Source organism: Anguilla rostrata, chromosome 8 (assembly GCF_018555375.3).
Source record: "Anguilla rostrata isolate EN2019 chromosome 8, ASM1855537v3, whole genome shotgun sequence".
NCBI lineage: Eukaryota > Metazoa > Chordata > Actinopteri > Anguilliformes > Anguillidae > Anguilla > Anguilla rostrata.
The window spans coordinates 46,303,488-46,327,781 of NC_057940.1; the positions used below are offsets into that span (position 1 = coordinate 46,303,488).

Genomic DNA, 24,294 nt, shown 5'->3' on the forward strand with positions numbered 1-24,294 from the left:
ATTGCACACTAAGACCTCTGCCAGTAAAAACCGTTGAATAATTAATAACAATTTTTATTCAGCATATCATGGTGTCAGGTTTCACATTCCCCTCACTTGCTTTTGCTAGCGTCTCTCGTCTGCGCCATAGACATGCATATTTAACTGCACAGGCAGGCACGCCTTCAGCTAACCTAAGCTTGTGAAGTCCCGGAAGTAAGCCTGTACTGCGCGTGTTGAGGGCAAAATACATTAACTTCAATGCGCAGCAAGCACTTTTCCCTGAAGCATGTGTAATAGAGACGGTTTCCCTGTTAAGGCTGTTTTATACTTCTGCGTAGTCTGTATAGTTTGCGTTGTGTGCGGCACTCGTGAACGGGCAGATCATTTATACTTGTGCGACAGGTTGCGCAGGCTACGTAATTAGATTTTGTTACTGACCGTTATAGTTCTAAAGAAAGCGATTAGCTAGTGCCTTAAAGAAAAGTAAAGTTGGCTGTTTTACGTATCCAGGTAGCCAGAATAATACAAGACAGAGATAACCAGACAGAATAAACAATGAAATATATATACATTACTACCTTCATTCATATTTTCAAACCTACTAAATACTGCACCAATGACCACAAAAATGCTCAGCTAGATGTAACTTGTAGTAACGAAGACATTCACCTGATAAAAGCGCATTTAGCTGCATATTTAACATTAGCTATCGGTTTTGTGAATCACCTGTTATAACCTGTTAGCCAGAGCCGTCTGATAGTGACCTCATGTCAACAGTCAACCAGTCATCTTCTCTGCGGCATATGTGGGCACTGGTTGCTAACTACGCGCTTTTAAATTCTTGGGAAGGTACGCAACATCAACAAGGATTTGGTCTGCAAGCTTCCCACATGCCGCACATTTTGCACATCCCCTACACAGACCCATTTTTACGTGTTCTCCCTCCACAGAAGTATAAAACTGTCTTTACTTACAAGGCTTCACCACCTGTCCAGTCCTACCCTCTCCAGTTCTTATGTAGCCTACACTCAATGGTCTGTGCACATCTTTGCCGGTCTCTCTCAAAGATGCCTCAAAATTTAAAAAAATTCCGCACATCAAAATGTTAAACAATTATTGTTTATTTCAATAATTCACTAATTTCAATAATTGTTCATTCCCCTATTCGGTAAACAAGGAACTAAACACTGACAGGAGAGAAACGACTACGGGCCTATTGCCTTGAATGTAAAACAATTCATTTTGCATTAAAAACAAACACAATACTAAATAGCCAAAGCCTACTATGCAGACCAATCTGGTGTGTGCTTATAATAAATGCATGCAATAAATGCTGTTTCTTTTTCCATTAATTATTTGGTATAGGACTAAATTGCGCGTATATAATCCTCAAATGACAAATGTAGCAGCAGTGAACAAAAAGTTATTTACTGTTTACATTTATGATGCGTTACATTTATACCGACTCTCCCCTATATCCTAACGGTGCATGTCCACTGCAGCGTCGAAAGAAGCATGATTTGACGCCTGCCGTTCATTTCCTATGGGACAACCGTCAATCGTACCCACAATGCATTCTGGTAGCGGCACGCTGAAGCGACGGGTAGCAGCGCGACGAAAAAGTTGAGCAGAGCTCAACTTTATGCAAATGAATCTGTCAAGCGCGTTCCATTGAGCCAATCAGGTGAAGGCTGTGCTGCTGTTTTTTCAGCCGGCTAGCCAAAATCTTGTTCGTTAAAAAAAGTTCCGCACATTTTGAGGATGGAGGAAAAACTGATAATTTCTGTAGCCGCATTCTCGGTGTTATACGAGGTAGAGAGCAGCTATTACTAGCTTCTTGTTGCGGTCCATGGCGGGTTTGTAATATATTGGGATGTTATCTGGATTTAAAATTGGCGGCGAATTATCCGGTTTGATATACGATAGATAGATAGCTATCTTGTTAACTTGGCACCAACTTCGCTAGCCCTAACCCAAAAACTTAATTTAAAAAAATCGCCCACCACATTTTTTTTGACACGCCCCCAAGCAGCCAGGTGAAGTGAAGCAACACGTCGACACGCGATGTTTGATGCTGCAGTGGACATGCACCGTAAGTGAAACTAACATGGATGATGTTAGACTCAAAACTCTATTTTTGACTATTGTTAAGTTTCACAGTCTGACCACGAAGTTTGTTGAATAACTGTTTATCGACATACATTTCACTAAAATACACACAAAAATGTTATGGGTAACCAGCATGTCCCTATTTTCCGGTTTTTTTCTCTCTTTTTTTGTTGCCATTTTCTCCCCAATTTAGTCGTCATACCAGTTCCCCGTGTGTATCACGGTCCTGGTCGATGCGCTATCCTCTGTCGGTCTGAGGAGGGTGTAGACTACCACATTCCTCCTCTGATACATGTGGAGTCGCCAGCTGCTTCTGTCAACAGGCGGTAGCCTTGCCAAAATGTGGCAACCTGGAGCATTTTCATGCTACCACCAGGGGTTAAATTGGGGGTGGACGCTTTGGTAAATAAATAAATAATTTTTACCGGCAGTTTTACAAATAACTATGACAATCCAGTCAATTTTTTGTATGCTCCAGTCCATTTGTTCCCTCTAGCCAGTTACTCGCTCAACCAATCAAAAATCAGAAGAAAAAAAAAAACTCAGGAGGAACAGTCATTTATATAGACAGGCACAGACAGCAAAATATCGTTGATTGTCTTGATTGTTTGGAAGCGGACGCGGTAGGTAATTTCATTAACATGTAATTTCATCTGTGCAACATTTTAAAGAGAGATGAATAAACAGCCCCCACAAACGCCGGCTATTATTAACGGCAACTTGGACTGCTTGAGCAAAATCAGCAGGTTGCTGGTCAGCAGCTAAGCTAGAATTGAATATTTCCCACATACATAACATTCACAGCGGCGACAGGTGAGCTGAAAATTGGTGGGGCGCAAAACTTTCCTTTAAACTAATCATTAGTAATTTTTCCTTTATTATCAAGTGTGCCCTCGATCTGACTAATCAAATAGCAAGTAGCCTAACACAGCGTCTTCATACCGTGTTAGGGGGATTAAGTCATAAATTCAATTCATCCGTTAGAATCAGTTTTAATCACCAAGTATTCTACACTTAACAAACAAGATACACCAGTCTGTTATCTACTGTGTTAGCTTTCAGAATAACCAGCAAAAGCAAACCTACAAAGAAAGAAGTGCATGTATCCACAAATAATGTTGATTAAAAATGTGCACAATTTCGTACTGCAAATGAAAATAAATGTAGGCCATAATGCCTATGGGCTACTCGCTAAAACTGCCTATTTGGGGAGAGCTGGCTATATGATAGTATTGCTATTGAGTAGCCTATTTTATTCATTAATTGCATTGATACTCAAGGAAAATCAGGGGAAGATTCCGCCACTGCTTAGTGATTAAAACGGATTTTTCTAAATTGCATTTATCATTTAATCTCCCTTACACAATGCGAAGCTGTGTGTCCCTTTCCAATTGCTTCAGATCGTTTGCATGCTTGTTAATCACTGAAAATTAATTAAAACAGTTCGAGATTAATGATTAGTTTAAAGCAAAGTTTTGTGCATCACCAATTTTCAGCTCACCAGTCGCCGCTGGTTTTATTTTGTTTCAATTCGACAGTTTAAGAAAGATGGATAAAGGAGGAAGAAAGGGAGGACAAAAGAGGAGGATATCCAATTATTTTTGTGGGTAAAAAAATTCTCAGCGTTAATGACACTCAGTAAACTTGAAATATTTTATGTAAAAGCTTGCATCAATAGTATACATTCTTTTTAAAACATTGTTTTCCTTAATTACAATTATGTGCACAATACATTAAAGATAAAACTATTTTGAGCTGAGACATTCATTGGTTTGTATCTTTTTTCACGCACCTTCCAGCAGATCTCAGGGTCCACCAACCTCCCAAATCCCAATTTAACCCCTGGCTACCACCCATGCTAAATTCAAAGACTCGTATCCACTCAACAGCGCATTAAGATAAAAAATAATCAATGAACTGAAAAAAGGGCTAAAAGCACAGCAGTCGCTTTTCATCGTGCCTACAGCAATAAGCAAGGCAGCTACAGAAACGTCCAAGTTGGTACGTTTTGGCAAGGCTACCGCCTGTTAGCATATGAGGCATATAGTCTTCTCACTCGCTGACGTGAAAAGAAATTCACGCTATCATTCCGGGTGGAAATTATACATTTTTGATTTCTTTTTCACCGAATCCTCAGCCATATCGATGTTGTTATGTTAAGGTACATTCAGCGTCAATATGTTTATTTTGGCTTCCAAAAGTAAAAATAAAACAACAGGACTTACATGACAAGGTATCTGTAAATGTGAATATTATTAATTGAATTGAGAAACTAAATATGAATATTGTGCATTGAACAGATACTGTAAATATGAATATTATTCATTGAACTGAGAAACTAAATATGAATATTGTGCATTGAACAGATACTGTAAATATGAATATTTTGCATTGAACAGATAGGCCTACCGTAAATATGAATGTTCTGCATTGAACAGATAACTGTACACAACTGTGTCTTTCTTTGTGTGTATGTATGCATGTACATAGAGCCTGTCGTAACAGAAATTGCAAAAATAAATATTACAGTGAACAGTCTTACTCGTGGTAAGTGGGTTTTAATTGGAAGATATCGGAGTGGTAGATTTTGGCTTACATTTTAATAAAAAGTGATCTTGGGCTTGAAAAGGTTGGTTACCACTGACCTAGGCTAAAGACATTAAAACTCAATTTTCCACAACTCCACACATTTCATGTTACCATACATTTCCTGTGTCATGTCAAGTAGGGTATTTACTTTATTTCCATAAGAGGCCATTTCAAAATAATAGCTAAGAGACAAATGTATTTCAGCTTTTATGTACTATATCAGATTTTCAGTGGTCCCAAATTTACATACACTTTGTTAGTATTTTGTGGCCATTTTAATTGCTTAACTTGAATCAAACGCTTGAGGTAGCTTTCCACAAGCTTTTTACAATACTTTGCCAGAATTTATGCCCATTCCTCCTGACAGAACCGGTGTAACTCAGTCAGGTTTGTGGGCCTCCTTGCTCGGACACGCTTTTTCAGTTCATTCCACACATTTTCTATGGGGTTCAGGTCAGGACTTTGTGATGGACACACAATACTTTCGGCCATTTTGTTACAACTTTGGAGGTATGCTAAGTTTTTTCTTAAATTTGTTCTTAAGAAAGGTCCTAAGAAAAATCTACGTCAGATTCATGACCTGTTCTTAAACCGCAGAATTGTTCACACATGATGAATGAACATCTTAAAATGATGAATCCCATTGTCTTCGTAAATGTAAAGCGCGTGCCAGTTGTTCCTAATTAGCATAGGTAAACGCCCCGCCAATCCCCATAAAAGGGCATGAGACTGCAGGGCCGTGTGCACACACACAAATCGAACAGAAAAGTTGAGAGCGAACAAAGTCAATAATGCCCAAACGAAAATCTAAAGAGGGTGGAGCACCGGATTCCTAACGTAAGAAAAACTTCTGTAGTTCTGAAGTGGAGGTATTGCTGCGGGAAGTGAACAGCAAACGACCTGTCATATTTAGTAGCGTCAGTAGTGGATATAAAATAACACAAAAAAATATGCATGGGATGCTATTACTCGTTCAGTGAATGCTGTATCCGGAGAAGGGCGCACAACTGATGAAGTAAAAAAAATGGTTTGATGTCAAATCTGAGGAAAATAAATAAATAAAAAATGCTGGTGGGAGTGGGCGCAAGGAATTGCGTGTTATGCATTCAAACGACGAAGCACTTCTCGTCACATTAATACCGCTAATTAAATCAACCGGCAGTAAACTGCATTGGAGTAAACCCGTCGCTGCACAAAACACTGCACAAAAAATGTATTTCCAGTCATTTTGGTGTCACCCCACTAGTGACGCCTCTGAATAAGTGTTCTCTTCATCAACATGCCCATGTGTTTAAAAAGTGTTACCTAAGTGCTTAGTTTGTATTCAGTATTTAAACGTTTGCTTTTGCAGGTTGTTTTTTTTTAAATCATTTATTTACAGATGAACTCCCGCTGAGGCAACCACCCTCTGAGGTGGAACCTGGCACCTTAATGCTTTGTAAAATAATGAAAATAATTATTAAAAAATATTATAAATGATATAAATATTATTGTAATTTAAATCCTATAATATTATACAACTGTAGAATTGAAGAAAAGGCAATAACCAATTATTTTGCACAAACATGTCAGCACTCAAATGTGCGTAAGTGTGCTCTTGAGTGTGCGTAGATTCTGTTCTTACCTAAGAACAGATCCCAAATAAGAAAACATTGGTGAATGTCAGAGTCTGAAAACTGCGTAAGTGGGTTTTAAGAAGAAAATTCTTTTTAAGAACGATTGGTGAATGAGGCCCATTGTTCTGCTGGAAGACCCAGTTGCAACCAGGTTTCAACTTTCTAGCTGATGTCTTGAGGTGTTGCTTCAGTATTTCTAGATAATCCTCCTTCCTCATGATGCCATCTATTTTCTGAAGTACACCAGTCCCTTTTCCAGCAAAAGGGAACCCCCACAACATGATGCTGCCACCCCCATGCTTCACAGTTCTTTGGATTAAAAGCCTCACCCTTTTTCCTTCATACATGCTGATCATTATGGCCAAACAGTTAAATTTTTCTTTCATTTGACCAGAGACCACTCCTCAAAAAGACTAGGTCTTCGTCCTGGTGATCACTTGCAAACTTCATTCTGGCTTTTTTATGCCGGTCTAGGAGTCGGGGCTTCTGCCTTGCGCAACAGTCTTTCAGGCCATGGTGGGTGTAGATACTTCGGTACCTGATGTACCTTCACCAGTTCGTTTGTTGTTGTGCTGGGGTTCAGCTGAACCTTTCGGACCAAGTTTGTTCAGTCCTGGGAGTTAATTTGTGCCTCCTTCCTGAACGATGCAGTGTCTGCATACAATTGTTTGTACAGATGCCTGTGGTACATTCAGTTGTTTGGAAATTGCTCCTAAGGAGGAACTGGACTTGTATATATATCATATTTAGCTCCATAATGTTCTCAGTGCTTGCTGGGATAGGCCCCAGCATCCCCCGTGACCCTGCCCAGGATAAACGGGTATAGATAATGGATGGATGGGTTTCTCCATAATGTCTGGGACTAAGACATTTTTTTTCTTGAGATATTTTCTGTTGCAGGATGGGCTAGGTAGATTTTTGTGGGTATGGAGGAATTGTGAATTAATGCATTAGCTAGAGACAGGGTTCATACACTTTTTCACCAATGATTTTCAATGACTTTTCCATGACTTCTCCACAACCTTTAACTGAATTTCCATGACCAAGACAAATGACTTTATCTCAGCGGGACGATTTAGAATTATTTATTGTAACAGCTCCAACTACCCTGTACCCTCCAACAGACCCTGAATAGTCTTGATAACTGGGTAGAGGAGCACAAAATGAAACTCAACCCAAAGAAATGTAATGTTTTGCATGTGACTCACATGAGGCATCCACCCGCCCTGCCGACTCTCTCCATTGACCAGAACATACTGGAAGTCTGTGACACTGTCAATGTCCTGGGGGTCACCATCCAGAGGAATTTGCATTGGGACAGTCAGGTGGACCACATGCTGACCTCAGCGAACAGGAAGCTTTTTGCTCTGCGTCGCCTGAAGAAATTTGGTGTCCGAGACCCAGAACTGGTTTCCATCTACACAGGCTACGTACGCCCCCCGTCTGGCACAGTTCCCTTACTACAGACCAGGCTAAAAGGCTGGAAAGCACGCGGAAACGGGCTTGTAAAATCATACTTGGCCAGAGGTACTCAGGGTACCCAGAGGCTCTCTGCACTCTCGGATTGTGCACTCTATCAGAGAGACGCACTCAACTGTGTCTTGGCTTTGCCAGAAAGCTGCTAAAGTCCAACTTCAGTGACTGGCTACCCCCCTCAGGGAGGAGCTCACAGGTCGTCAGACAAGGAACTCAAACAAACTGGCCATCCCAAGATGTCAAACTGAGAGATACAGGAGATCACCAATCCCCTATATGTGCAGACTCCTAAATGACAGCGGATTTTAAATTTAAATTTTGGATACGAGATTAGATCTCAACTTAGATAATTGCAATATTTAAAATTTTTTGTCTACTTAGTATTGATGTTTTATTGTAACAGCAAAATAATTCAGTGTTTTTAATGACAACTGTCTTTATGAACCTGTAATAATGCTGAAAGGTCAATAAATAAATAAATAACACTAAGTAAAATTAGGTCTGCATCTGAAACATATGGTGCCTCTCTAAAACAAATAAACACCAGACAGACACACTTCGATACATTCTCTCATATTTTAATTCGAATAGTTTAACATTTTTGTCAATGTCTCAAACAGGGCTCGAAATTGCGAGAATTTTGGTCACATATGCTCCCGAAATTTAATCTGTGCGACCTTTTGTGCGAGTGCAAATAATTGTTCTGGTGCGACCTTTTTTCTTTTTCCCCAGTCGAACGTCTCTTTCTCTGTACATTCGCTAGTTAGTACACTCAGCATGTCCCTTGTGAGCTGACGGTGACCCTTCTAACCAATCGCGAGCTTGACATTCTTACCGTTAATGCTGATTTTAAATTGGTTAATATTAGCCTTCAATCACTCCCTTTCGCTGCACTCCACTGTCACGCGACACAGAGAGCTAACGCGTTAACTAATGTTACCTGAAGACAAAAGTTTATGTTCAATTTATTAGCGTTATCGAAAGCTGAAAAGTTGAAGTGGACGTTTTGTGTAGCGACCCGGTTGGAACAGCTAATTTCTCCGATGCAGTTTACTGGCGGTTGATTTAATTAGCGGTATTAATGTGACAAGAAGCGCTTTGTCGTTTGAATGCATAACACGCAATTCCTTGAAGAGTCGACACATTTTATGCGTGACAGTTTAACTGTTACTTGTAAACCGTACTGTTATATTGTCGTTTTTTATCAATAAAAAATCTATTGCATATTGTTGGTGCTCCTTACATTTTGGTGGGTGTTCCTAAGTTTTTGAAGTTGGGAGCACCAGTGCTACCAAGTAAAAAAGTTAATTTCGAGCCCTGATATATTATTGAAGCTGCACTTCCCTGGCATATTGTCGGCACAGTAGGGCCTACGTTTACTAACTGCTACATCAGCAGAGGCGTGCCTGTAAACAGACTGAGCCGGACCGACTTAACTTCTCACACCACCAAAATACTGTGAAGGTTACGTGCCAATTTATGTTTTATTACTATACATACTATTTTTTATGATTGGATTAATTAGTAATTATATTTGATGCAACTTTAGCTATATTTCCATTACTTTTTCAAAACTTTTCAAAAAATATTATTTTAACTTTTCCAGGGCCTGGAAATTTCATTTTAAATTTCAATGACTTTTCCAGGTTTTTCATGACCGTACGATCCCTGTAGAGAAGAGTGGATGAAAAAGATGTTTTGTTCACTGTCATATTTTAAGAAGGCAATTTGTCTTCAATGACTTTGGTCTTTAAGTGTTCCATGGATTTTAACTAGAAATTTGAATCCACTTTAAAGAAGGAGCTTTTTGGTTGATAGCTTCGATTGTAAAAATGGTGCAATGTGAAACCGATACGAGGCGATACGCTACATTTGCTTACTTCCGTTTTATAACCATTTGATGTGAAATAGGCCCATTACAGACTTGGGGCCAGGTTTACATCCATACAACTTGACAAGGGTATGGTGTTGTATACGCAGTCTTCATGACATTGATGTCTTATTTACTAAGGCTACAGCTAATTATAGAATAAGCAAATGGGACTGCCTACTAATCACAATTTTACATATGAGCTTAAAATGTGCATTTCAGTGCATTGAATATCTTGTTTGGATATGGGGAAATTGATGTATTTTCTGTTGCGACAAAAGCCTGTCCAGCACTATGGTCAGTGCAGGATAAATACGGACTGTGATATTTCAGTTGTGACAGCAACTGTCAATTGCAATTATCCAGATGTGAGATAGTGTAATGTTTGCAAGGCTTGATTCTTGGCAGGAGGGAATGAGAACGTAGTGTAGGATGTTCTAGGTCATCTTTTATTTCTCCTAGAAGAGTAATTATTATTATGACTGGGTGTTCTTTACAGAAGTCGTAAGTGTCACTGATTCCATGCTGTTTGGCTCTTTTATTGGCAGTTCCATGTCTCCCTTTTTTCAGTGCTTTCTGTGATTTTTCGGCAGTTTTGGATGGTAACCCAGACTCTAACTTCACCATATAGGCTACGAAAATTCAACTGTACAGAAATGTACCAAATGCACCCTTTACGGAAAAACCCACTGTAACCCTGTTTTTTTTTTTTTTTTGTTATTTTAGTAAGGCAATTTGAGCATGTTCAGTTTCTAACATTGTTCTCTTAAAGCCAAAATTTTGTCTGTGACAAAAACAATTAAATGTTCCGCCATATCAATGCATTTACTCATATTTTTTTACACAGGAAGAAATCTTACCTTTTACGAATTAATATAAAAAACAACCTCTTGTTTAAATGAAACTTTTCTCAGTAACTATACATTTCCACTTCCAATGTTTGAGATTTGCTGTTCTGCTGCAATAGTGAACAACTATTTACGTAGCAATGCATGTGTGTGGTAATTTCTGGACCACACCAAGTTCTGTATGCATTTCTTTTGATTTGAAAGGAGCTGACATATTGTGCTGTTTGTATTATTTTATAAAAGATGCAGTCATTGATGTAGAAGTTATCTGCAGCACACAATAACAGAATTCCTTTGAAATGTACAAATGGAGATCAATGGCAAATCAAAGACAGAAGAAAAACTGCTAAATTTGAGACATTTCTTGCACAAAATCTCCGAATATTTTCCTTAACACAACTTGTGGTGTATCTATTTTTATTTTGTTCAGCTTTTGGCCACAATGAGTGTCCTGATCCTGGGATTCCTACAAATGCTCGACGCTTTGGGGACAATTTCCAGCTGGGCAGCACTATTTCCGTGATCTGTGAGGAGGGCTTCATCAAGACCCAGGGCACAGAAACCATTACCTGTGAATTAGATAACGGAAAGGTGATGTGGAGTGGGCCCATTCCAAAATGTGAAGGTAATGATCTTTTGTCCCTTGCAGTGAAAATGAGCCAAAGTTAAACAGACACTGACCTATGCTGAAAGAGGGATAGTTGAGATGGTGAATGGAAAGCAAATCAGAGGTGGTCACTTTCCATTTGATTGTCAGTCAGTTCACTTTTGCTGCTTAATCATAGAATTTCTACCAATGCTGCTCAGATGGAGGGGTAAAATAAGAACCTAATTTCTGAAATGAAGAAATTAATATACCATGTTTTGCTTTGCACCATGTCAGGATGCATGATATCTCAATGGGTAATAGGTTCACTGCTGATAGTGCTGATTTAAATTGATACATTACGTTATGAGATATATTAATTATCCAGCAGTTATGAATATCCTTCACATCTGTGATCAGTAGATGTGCAATAAAATGCAATCTTTCTGTATTCAGTAGTACAGTATTGAGGCCAATGAGAGTGCCACATAAGCACTCTATTGTAAATGTGATTTTATTATTAGGGGGCCAACAACTATAGGTTTTTTCCAGTGATATGTTTTTCCCAGTATTTTTCTGCGCTGTGAGTTTGTACATGAATGTGTACCGAGGCTTTCTTTCAGGTGATGGTAACTATAGTAATCCTCTCTTAACAGCCCCTTGTGGAGGTCACTTTTCCACCCAAAGTGGGGTAATCCTCTCCCCTGGGTGGCCAGGGTATTACAAGGACTCTCTCAGCTGTGAGTGGGTCATTGAAGCAGAGGCTGGACACTCCATCAAGATCACCTTTGACAGGTCTGTGTAACTGAGCATGACTGTACTTGCAGATGACCAAGGGGTGGATCCATTCCTGGTTTTCCCAGTACAAATGCAATAGCTCTTTAAAACATTGTAGAAATATTTGTATTCAATTAAAAATTCTGTTAATATTGTATATTTACCTTGATTATATGTCTGTCAGTTAGAATTTGAATGTGCTTGAGCTGCTTGAGCTTGAAATGTCTTCTGTGAAGTCCTTTTTTGTCCTGGTTTGCATGTACAGATCTACATCTTAATGTGGGTTATTCAAATAACTGAAAAAACTACTCTTGTTTTATCTTTTATCTGTGGCAGATTTCAGACAGAACTGAACTATGACTTTTTAGAGCTTCATGATGGGCCTAATCTGCTCTCCCCTCTTATCGGATCCTTCAATGGAACACAAGTCCCTCAGTTCCTCTTCAGTAGCAGCAACCAGCTCTATCTGCTCTTCACGACTGATAATAGTCGCTCCAACAGCGGCTTTAAGATCTACTATGAAAGTAAGGGACTTTAACAAAAAGATCAATTTCCAGTCAATCTTGCAAGATGTGCTTTGTTTTATTTTCCATGCTGACACACAGTAATCTGAGTGATAATATGTACAATATATAGGAAATGTAAAAAATAATGGAAACACATTATATATGAATATCAAGTAAATAATAAGGAGTAGGGCCAGCCTTCGCCTACGGAACAGCTTCAGTCCTTGCAATGCTGTCATAAAAGTTATGAACTCCATGTAATGGGATATTGGATCATTCTTCAAGAAGGAGAGATTCCATCTCTTTGAGAGATAAAGCTGTGCTTCCAATCATTTTTTATAGTCGAAATCGCCTAATTTTTGGCGCTCTGCTGCAAATACAGGGAGAGATGAGAGGTGAGGCAGCGACGAGCTCAGTCTCCCCTCTGATTGCGCAACCCCTCAGAAACTGGATGGAGCGCGGGCAGTAAACACGTGCCTGTCACTATCTCTAGTCTCTGTATGTCGCCAATGTTTGTAGACCCCTTCATTTCATGTCCTCGCCTTCCATAGTCCATTGCAGGTAACTTATTTCACATATGTGTATCAAAGATATTTAGGCTTGCTGGTTTCGTCATAAAACTGCAATGAAAAAGCACCAGGGGAGGAAGCTATCACATCTGCCTCACTGAGGGGGGTGTGTCTTGAGCCCACGTAATTCACGCTCTCCCTCCACGTTAACGTTACTTCAGGCTAACCTGACGCGCCAGATGGTTTGCTACACAAATCATCTCGCGAATCCAGCTGCCTCGCAAGGTAAACTTCAAGCTAGCTAGCTTGCAAAAAGTTTCCAGCGGCTTCAAAATGTATAATGTTATATCTAACCTTGGAATGGAAGACCAATGTCTGAGCTTAAGGACCTACCTCAAATGAACAGACAGAAAATAACACAGTCGTTTCAAATGGACTGTTGAATGAGTGTGAATAGTGGAATTGCATTCACCTATAAAACGTGAATCGAATACGTACCTGTATGCGTGTTGTAAAAAATGCTGATGTGAAATATGAAACATACGGTCACCTAACCAATATTGTGCAACCTGCCAATTGAATGGTGAATTTAAGCTACATCTATCAGGTTCATATGTGTGTAATCTGGCTCTGATACTAGCCAGTGCCTCCCCAGCCATTGACCTCACCGCACGTCACTGCTTTGTACATTAGTGGCTCTGCCATTAATACCACATTTGTGAAGCTCACAACATACAGTGTTAGTTGAGACTGGGACACAGAGATGTAGATTCAATTCTGTGGTAATCTTATTTGGCATGTGGTGTCAATTTTTGACCCTGTTCTTTCTGCCACATTAATTAATTTTGCAGTATTTGTGAACAATGCATCTGTAATTGAAAAAACTGACTATTTGGCCTCTTTGGAACTCCTGTTAGTTGTCTCATGCATACATGCCAATCCTTCTGATTTTCCCAGGTGACTCCCATATTTCATTGCACTCTCCCGGTATCCTCCCAGGTTCACAATTCTCCCATATTTCTCCTGCTTTAGAACTTTTTTTTTTAGGACAAAATGTATTTCTTTTGAATAACTTACCTTTGAATATCATTAGGTTGGTGTAATTCAACTTAACCCAACCCCTACCTATTTCTTAAGGTTGACTGATCATCACTGATTATGATCTTCAGTCAATGCACATTTTACCCATTAGGCTCCCTTAAACGTCCGGTAAAATCAATGAGTGCACAAGTGCTTCTTTCCCAGTTTTCTTTGTCACTCTGCAGTAGTAAGCGCTCCTCAGACGAAATTACATCATGGAAAAGGAATTGGACTCTGCAGTACCATAGAGACAGTGCAAGAATTGGACATACCCCTAAACAAATTGTTGTGCTCCATTTCTTATTGGTATTAGCCAGTCAGTGGATTATCAAGATTATAAAAATGCCGAAATGTTATTGTGTGGTGGGCTGTACAAATAACAAAGCTAATGACGCTGATTTTAAGTTTTATGTCTTCCAGTGTAAAAAGACCGAGCCAACAGGGATAGAAAAGTGAATTCAGGCCATAAACATGAGAGGAAAGCCGGAAATCTTGGATCCTCAATCAAGCCTCATCTATATTTGTTGTAAATAAGTCATTTCATCACCAGTAAGTACTTATATCCTTCATTAGCTGTAAGAGGCTGTCAGAAACAGTCATTTATATATTTGTTTAATTTGTTTTTTAGCTTGTGATATATCATTTCACATCCTAAATAAACAATGTTAGCTAGCTAGTTAACATTGCTATCATAACATAGCTGCTTTTAACTAAATAACATTATTATGATAGTTGCTTTTACCTAATGTTAAAGCAGTTAAAAGCAGCTTAGTTAAAAGCAGGCCTTTTATAATAATAATGTTAGCTACTTAGCTAATATTGTTTCTAGGTTGTGATGTGATATGTAACGTTGCTAGCTATGTATATTACTATATGCTTCTGACACTCTTCTTATAGCTAATGAAAGTTATTAGGGCTTACTGGTGACAAAACTACAAATATAGACATGCCTTGTTTTATGATCCCATAATTTTCTACTTTCCCCTCACATTTAATGGCCTGAATCAATTTTTTGTCTCCTTATTGACTCATTCTTTTTGCACAGGAGCACAGAAAACTTCAGATCTGAAGTTAGCCTTAGCCTTGTTTCTTGTAGAGCTCACCTAACAACATTTCAGCATTTTTATAATCTTTATAATTCACCGACTGCTTAAAATAACTCTAAGGAGTTCAACAGATTGTTTTCCCCCAGGTTGGCTTGGCCTTCATTGTGTGTTGCATTATGGACTTTCTCTATATCTGTACCTCCCATCATTTTTTTGGTATACGATGAAGTTAGTTGCCTGTTTAATTATTTTATAATACAAGGCACCTTTTGTTAGTGTTTTAATAAACAAACATAATTTGGGGAGTGTGATTCTTAGTGCAAATTTGGCAAAGGAATTGACTATTTGTGGCTTAGTTTTGAATTCATGAAATCATGAATGAGCAAGTGTCAGAAAGGTGTGTGGTTAGCTAACGGTAAGTCATTATTTATTAAAACTGAACAACCTAGCTAAGTTCATGAGAATTCATCTTGAATATTTCTCCCCAAAATTCAACATGAAAAAACATGCAGCTAAATGAACTATTAATATTTTTTAATGTTATCTAAAGGTCTGAGCATGAAAGCAGTAACATTATCCAATGTCTGACATTTCCCATAGGTGACCTAATTTCTGTGTTATCATGACATAACATAACATAACGTAAGACGAGAACAGGCCATTCAGCCCAACACTGCTCGTCTATTCCTACCACTAAACTGTACTTAATGCGTAGTTTACCTAAAAGCTAGATAGTATCTAAACACTGTATCAAGCCGGGCCTTGAATACCCCCAGTGCTTCTGCCTCCACTACATGTCCAGGCAAGCTATTCCACACATTGACCACTCTCTGTGTGAAAAAATATTTCCTAAGGTCTGTGTGAAATTTACCCTTTGCCAGTTTCAATTTATGCCCCCTAATGTTGCTAACCGAACTCAACTTGAATAATTTCCTGTAGTTCACTTTGTTAATCCCTGAATCAATCTGGTTGCCCATCTTTGGCGCCTTTTCCAGCACCTCTATATCCGCACACAATACTCTTAAGTGTGGTCTGACAAGGGTATTTTATAGGGTGAGTATGATCTCCTTAGATTTATACTCAATACTCCTGGCTATGCATCCCAGCATCCTGGTGGCTTTTTTTTTTTTACTGCTGCAGCACATTGATCAGACCCTGATAGGCTTTGATCAACTATTACTCCCAAGTACCACCCATAAAGTAATCCTGCCCTATGTTTTTATTCCCCACATGTAGAACTTTACATTTACTTATATTGAATTTCATTTGCCAGGTTTCTGCCCACTTCTGGATTCTGTTTGAATCTTCTTGGATTACTTTAGTAGATTCCAAAATGCTGGCTAATCCTCCCAGTTTTGTATTATCTGCAAATTTAACTAGTGTACTTTCAATGTCCGTGTCAAGGTCATTTATGTAAATGAGGAAGAGCAGTGGACCCAGAACCGATCCCTGTGGAACTCTACTGCCCACAATACCCAGCTCAGATAAGATCCCTCCTACTACTACCCTTTGTGTTCTATCCCGTAACCAGTTCCGAGCCCACTCTGAGATACCTCCTGCAATTACTACTGTCCTCATTTTGATAATGAGTTTGTCATGTGGAACCTTATCAAATGCTTTTTGGAAATCTAAGTATATTTAAGCAATAGCTCACGACAGGTTGTGGTATATGGTTATTGGTATATGGTCACCAAGTATGGCAATATGAAAGTAATAGACACCAATTTAAATACTTTTTATTAATTAATAATAATGTTCAAAATAAAATAGGCCCTCCTGGCTGCCTGCACATAGTGTGAGGCGGTTGCTATGCAACATACACACTAACTATCTATCCTAGTTTGTTAGGCTAATGTTTTTTTTTTTTCTCAGACGCAGAGTGATACTGAATTGTGCAAAGGAATTAGACGTCATAGCCATGGTATATGGTTAATATACCACGGCTATGAACCAATACTATTACTTGATTTGAGCTACCTGTTTTATAAAATATCATAAGCCCTGCTCCCATCCAGACACTTGGTAGCTTCCTCAAAGAATGTCAAAAGGTTTGTCAGGCATGCCCTTCCCTTGCAAAAACCATGCTGGGTATCCCTTAGGATATTATTATTTTCAAGAAATAATTCTAGTTTGTCTCTAATGATAGATTCAAGTATTTTACATGAGATGCAAGTTAAACTGACAGGCCTGTAGTTTCCTGGATCAGTGCGGTCCTCTTTCTTATATATTGGTATTACAATACCCTGTTTCCAGTCATTCGGTATTTCTCCAGTTTCTAAAGACTGTCTAAAATACTTGCCAGTGGTTTAAAAATGATCTCACTTAACTCCTTTAGTACCCTTAGGTATATGCCATCAGGGCCTGCTGCTTTATTTGTCTTTAGTTTATGTAATTTATCTAATACTTCTATTTCCCCTATCTCAATATCTGCCAAGACATTTTGAGTATTGAATATGCCTTCCGGCCTATTAGTAACCTCTTCTCTGGTAAAACTCTCAACAAAGTAGCCATTTAGGGCATCGGCAATGTCCTTATTCTTACAAAGCAGTGCTCCATCATTATTTTTAATGCCCTTAACCTCCTCTTTAACTTTCCTTTTACTACTACAGTATTGACAGTAACGCTTAGGATTACTTTTAGCATCTTCTGCAATTTGCCTTTCATAGAGCCTTTTGGCTACCCTTAGTTCTTTTTTTAATCTTAGCCTGCATACTACAATATTCAGCCTTATTACTCTCGGTACTGTCGTTTTTATATATCTTAGTTTCAGTGTAATTACTTTTTTTATAAAGTAGTTTTTGTTTAGTTAACTAATCTTCTACTATTGGTAGCTGTGGTATGGTTTAACTACCTACTGTTTCCAGTAATTCCTAGCTTAGTTAAGAACATCAAGGGGCTTGACTTTACATTACATTTCAGTGTATTTCAACGGTATATTAAGATAGATTTTAAAATTGAACAGACACTCTTAAATTGGATTTTTGTTTAAACTTGCTTTTATAATTGTAAAGCTGGCCTATTTCTCATAAAAAATCTGTGTGCTTATGTTGTTATTTTCATACTTAAAAATCACCAGAATACAGGAAACAAAGTCCTTGAAACTCAAATATTTTTGGGGGGGAGGCCCTCCAGACCCCCCTTGCCTTTATTAGCAAAATCTCCCTATTTCTCAGGTCCCAGGATTGGCATGATGCTTTGCAAATACACTTATAAAAAGACTGGTTGTCAGACCTTTTTAGGTATGTGTGTGGTATTCAACATAATATTTTTTACATAATATGTACATTTTTTTAAATATAACATAATTTTTTATTAGGTCATGAAGTCCATGCTGGGTCCCTGTCCCAGATTCATCTACAAAATATTAAAATCTGTCCAAATGACACAATAAATTAACAAATCGACATGTGGAGAAATATCAGATGAAGAAAGAAACATCTATTGCGACTACATGTTCTTGTGGGAAAAAAATATAATTTGTATTTTGACTCTATTGGTACCATTGTCTTACATTGAAAGGGGGTGGCTAAAAGACCTTTAGGCCATATTAGAATGTTTGAAACAAAGGATTAGCTGATATTTCCGAGTGCATAGCATTCTGACATAACCGTCTTAATACTACTTAGACGCAGGTCGGCATACATGATAAGGTAAATGTAACAGAAGTTTGCCTAACCTCTGTACCTAGAAGTACATGTTTGTGGTATTTATGTTTGCCTGCGTGGTTTACCTGATATAATTAGGTACAGGCATACCTAACCATAGGTAGAAGTGGGAGAGAGAATGTATAGCTAGTGTGCTAGCTGGCTAGACTGCCTGATTACCTATATAAATTGTAAAGTTGTGTAGCAGGTAGAAATTTAGGTAACCTAGCTAGCTGACTAAGGTAAGCATAGTGCCGATTCTGCCTAATTAACTCTTTTCTTGCTCATACAATGCAAGATACACTACATGGCCAAAAGCATGTGGACAGCCCTTATAATTAGTGGGTTCAGTTACTTCAGCCACGCCCATTGCTAACAGGTGCATAAAATGAATCATACAGCCATGCAGTTTTTTTGTGCCAAAAATAACCCCCTGTAAAACCATTTGAAATTGCCTGTGAAGTTAATGGTAAAATTTAATTGTGTATGATATGGCATTTCAAGGTTTTAAAGTTTTGACTTCTTTATAGTTTATAGTATAGTTTATGTGCAACCTCAGACACACTAAATTAACTTGTTTTATTTGCAAAGAAGATTGAAATGAGTGTGGGTGACCTCACATGACATTCAGGCGCTATTAATGTACAGTGGAGAGCCGCCTTAACTGTAACCATTTTTGTATTTTGCTCATTTTCTAGCACTATCAAATTTGACTTAAGATGTAAATCAAGGACATATTTCCAACAGTGATGCGAGACCAGCCACATGGAAAAAAAGATGTGAAGTGAGTTGTGGTAATGTCCAAATTGATCAGGACAGCTGCTTTTGTTTGTTTTGTTTTTTTAACATCCAGGTAAGGTTTTATTAAACACAAAGCCTACAATACAGAACACTCTGTTGTGTGCCTATTATAAATGCCTATGACCAGGTGGCTGTTTCTTCTCCATTAATCACTGGGAGCATCTAGATCTAGATGAGGCTATGTCAACACAACAAGCAAATTAGCTGAACACATTTAACATTAAACACTGAACTAAACAAAGTTTGAGTAAAATCAATACATATTAAACACCATTTAAAATGCCTAAGGTCTCTAGTGTCCTTAATCAAGTCCTCTCTATGACCTCTCTCGGTACTAACCCTCTCGTTTTTTCTTTAGATGGCATTCTGTAAATATGTAACAGCAAAAAAGCGTTGTTATAACTAGTTGTTATAACAACTCAGAGGCGGCTTAACTGTAAGAGCTGTTACATTTATACAGACGGGGACAACATTTTTCTTTTGGTCACCTAGCATCCAATTCTATGTAGAATACACTTGGAAAAGCATACTAACTTCTTAAGAAGAAATAACTTTCTTAAATGATGTATGATTTTTAAAAATTGTTAATAAAAAAATAAAGCCTTACACCCAAAAATTACTTGCGCTCAAAAACATTTTTTTGGAAATATTTCTCACGGAAATTGAGACTTGAATAAACTGAATAGACTAAGCTACATGACATTTGCTGAAATGTAATCTGTTTGTGTGCGGTGCCTGCTTATTATGACTGAAGAAATTACTTTAAAATACTGCACTTTTCTTTTAAAATTTCTTTTAACCATTCTTTCCATTTTGTGTGTTGTCTTGTTTTGCACTTTTTTGCGCTTTTCTCAGTGTGCTGGTAATAAGGATACCGTTTTCCCTTGGCCTATATAACAGAAACGCTATAATTTAGAAATACAACTGTTGGAATTGATTCAGTTGTGTACTTTATTTCAAGAAAATTGTTTTTGCAACATATGGTTTTTTAATATTTATGAAATTAGGTTGCTGTGGGAGCAGAAATATATACAGTAGCCTAATGTTGGATGGTAACAGGAAGTAATGAAAACAAGGCCTTTTTATTGTTAAAGGATGCAGGTTCCTTTTGTTTCACAAATTGGAGGCATAAATCGGTCAGTCTGTCATCAGAGAAATTGATGAATATTAAAACAGTAGTGTTACATTAGGCCATCTATTACTTGAAGAGATGTACATAGGATATGTAGTATAGTGCTCATTATCTAGGCTAATTAAGAAAAATCAATAGCTTGTTAAAATTCTGGGATTGCAAAGTCAACAAGATGAAAATGGGAAATTCTTTTTATTTTTACAGTGTACAGACAAAGCCATAACAAAAAAGTGCAGTCAAAAAAGTGCATGATTATAAAGAGCATGGGTATAAAAAACAAACGTGACTTTAAATGTCCTCAGATGTAGAAAAACTGTCTGGGCTTAACCCGCTCAATGAACATCCTGCTCTCGCATTCACTTTTCTGCTAAGATGTTCAGCAAGTAAATGCTACAGTATAACCAAATAACAATATATAAATCACTGACTTGCCTGAAAGGAGAGAATGCTGGAGAGAACAGTCTTGGCGTTGTGGAATTGTGGAGGTTTCCAGATGTGGGGCGCACAGCGATGTGGTTGTCCACCCCCCCAACCCCCCGGTCGGTCTTCATCAAGGTTCTTCTTCCTGGAGCTTGTCGTGGTTAGTCGGCGCAGTATCAGGCATGCGCTGGTTTCCACATGGGATGACTACAGGCGAGCTAAATCGCCAGAGTATGGTTGCTGCGTACAGTGACTTTATCTGTGCGTTTAGATAAATTGGTGACTGCCGCAATCTTAGGCGTTCTGCAGGCACTTTGATTTGGAGTTCTACAGAGTTGTGAGAACTCGAGTTAGGCCCATTGGAGTTCCACAATATGTGGGCACTCAAGGGACACTGGATGAAGGTGCAAGAAGAGGTAGTGCACAAAGAGAGGAGAGCGATTACCGTCCCTGACTTTTATACCTGGTGGGGGGGATCTTCACACCGGTGGAGTGTGACCAGGATCTAGAATGCGGCGCACACTGAAGGTGTCATCAGATGCGCGTCAGATGTGCTGCATGTTCTTAAAGAAAGTAATTTCCATTTGGACAGCACAGACTGACTGAGTGTACCTAAATTGGCAAAGATATGCATGTATAAATCTCGTTCAAGATTCTCCTGTGACTTAGCCACCAGAAACCATGTACACTGGTGGCAGGTTAGCTGGCTGTGGCATAGATACTATTCTAGCAGTGCAGGAGACCCTCTTTGCGGCATAACGTTGACCAATCGGAATTGAACAACCAGGATGATGACAAGAGGTTGGCTAAAATTTGAATTACATTTCATTTCACTAACAAAAAATACCTTATGGGATTATTTTGAATAAGATAGAGAGAGCCTTTTTTGGTGCCATTTTGCTCCCTCAGGACCCTGGCAGCTTAGCTTTTAGGACACCTAAATAAACTAAAGTATGAATACATAATAACGAAATGACAAAATCTATAATAATGCCTTCAGTTATGTTAGATTTTTTAAAAATAATGACCACATTTATTTTGGTGCAGTTTGTCCTAAACAAAGTCATATCAGCATAATAATTTCTGACTTCTAAAGTAAAAAAATAAAATTGTTGAACTGTGAGTACACTTTTTTGAAACGATATAATAGCTTTATGTGCTCTAATTGCTTTATCTACTCTAATTTTATATATTTCCTTGTTAAATGACCTGTTAAAGTGAGCCCAGTTGGCAATTTTTTTTGTGTGTGGAATGCCCGTGATAAAATCTCCTTCTGCAACTAGAGTGATTACACAGGAAGAGAGAGGTGGCAAATTTTTAAGGAAAATTTGTATTATAGCAAACAGCCATTATTTTAACTATGTATATGTTGTTGTTTGATTAAATGGTAGCATTTATGATATTATGAAAAATAAACTGTCAAAATATGTTTTCTAAAAATTGCCAAAAAGCGTTTGACCTCCCTATTACAGTCACAAACTGTTAATATATGACAAGAAAGATCCCCTTGGTCTTCTCAAGTCCACATGCAACTGGATCCTGGATTTCCTCACTGACAGATTTCAGTCTGTCAGGATGGGAAACCACACCTCCACTACATTCATCCTGAACACAGGAGCTCCGCAGGGCTGTGTCCTCAGCCCACTGTTATACTCCCTGTTTACCCATGACTGTGTCGCCAGGGATAACACAAATTCCATCATTAAATTTGCAGACGACACTACAGTGGTGGGTTTGATCCATAACAACAATGAGGCAGCATACAGGGAGGAGGTGGAGCTCCTAGCAGGCTGGTGTACCAAGAACAACCTCTGCCTCAACATCAAAAAAACAAAGGAGTTGATTATGGATTTTAGGAGACACAACACAAACCACACGCCTATCTACATTGATGGATCTGCTGTTGAGAGAGTCGAGAGTTTTAAATTCTTGGGAGTCCACATAACCAAAGACTTATCATGGTCCCTCCACATCTCCTCTCTTATCAAAAAGGCTCACCAATGCCTCCACTTTCTGAGGAGGCTGAGGAAGATCAAGCTGCACCCTCAGATCCTCACTAACTTTTACAGATGCACAGTGGAGAGCATACTGACCAGCTGCATCACAGTCTGGCATGGCAGCTCCACTGTGGCTGGCCACAAGGCTCTCCAGTGACTGATGAAAACAGCCCAGCGTATCACTGGAACTGCACTACCACCCATACAGGACATCTTTGACAAGAGATGCCTGAGGAGAGCCAGTTGCATCACCAGGGACCCATCACACCCCAGCCACCACCTGTTTGACCCCCTGCTATCTGGTAGGAGATACTGGATCATACAGTCACGGACCAGCAGACTGAAGAACAGTTTCTTTCCAGGAGTTGTAAAGCTAGTGACCCCCACCCCCACACACTGATTACTAAGCCTGACTATGGACACGGGTTGTGCAATACCGGGAATTTTCAATGGCACTGTGCAAGACTTTTTACCAATGATGACTTGCGCTTGCACTTTTTATACATAATTTTTTTTTTTTATTAATTAAAAGTTTTCTTATTTTTATTTACTTATTTTGTTTTGTTTTTGTGTTTGTATGTCTAAAACTGTCTTGAAAGTGTGTTTTTTTAACTGTGTCAGTGTCTGCACTACGCTTTTATGTTGCACCAGAGAGACTGGCGAACAAGACTTTTTGTTATACTGGAATGGTATAATGACAATAAATTGAATTGAATTTAATTGAAGAAAGTTACCCGATCCATAAAAAATATTTGAATGCCATCTACACTGATACCAGCCCAATATTTATTTTTCCAAAATACAAATGTTATCTCCAAGTCACAGAGCTAAGCATTCATCTAAAGGTAGCAAATCACCCTGAAATGCAATGCGGCGTGACTGCAAGTAAAATGCAGAGTGATGGAAGCTACTCTCTGCTGAAACCCTCAAGCATTTACCGCAGAGGAAAATACGTCAAATGAAATCCTAAACTACTGTATAGGGTTGTCACTTAATTCAAGATAGCATCATTGGATGTTAGAAGTCACATAGAAATTTAAATTCAGTTTTTTTTAATTGAGGTGAAATGTGCAGTTTATGCAATGTGTTTTTTGTGGACATTTTAGCTTGTTTTCAGACAAAAGCAAAAAGAGGTTGCAGTCTGTCAAAACTTGTGCCACAAGAAAGAAGCTGTATGTTATGACATAACCAAAGCACATCATTGGCTAATCTAAGGTGTTTCCTTTTCGAGAAAGAAACCCTGGATGTTTTCTTAGAGACAGTAGCAGGGAAGTGAAAAATTGGTATGTTGCCACTGGACAACACC

The 24,294-nt window shown here is 38.5% G+C and overlaps 1 protein-coding gene across 6 annotated transcripts in view; it reads left to right on the forward strand.

Moving 5' to 3' along the window:
- Positions 1 to 24,294, forward strand: part of csmd3b (CUB and Sushi multiple domains 3b) — a 919,486-nt gene that overhangs the window by 393,380 nt on the left and 501,812 nt on the right. For all 6 annotated transcript variants that reach the window (XM_064348440.1, XM_064348441.1, XM_064348442.1 and 3 more), the window contains 3 exons: positions 10,921 to 11,115; positions 11,733 to 11,871; positions 12,190 to 12,377. In XM_064348440.1, the coding sequence (XP_064204510.1) occupies positions 10,921 to 11,115; positions 11,733 to 11,871; positions 12,190 to 12,377 (522 nt within the window). The remainder of the gene's footprint in view (positions 1 to 10,920; positions 11,116 to 11,732; positions 11,872 to 12,189; positions 12,378 to 24,294) is intronic.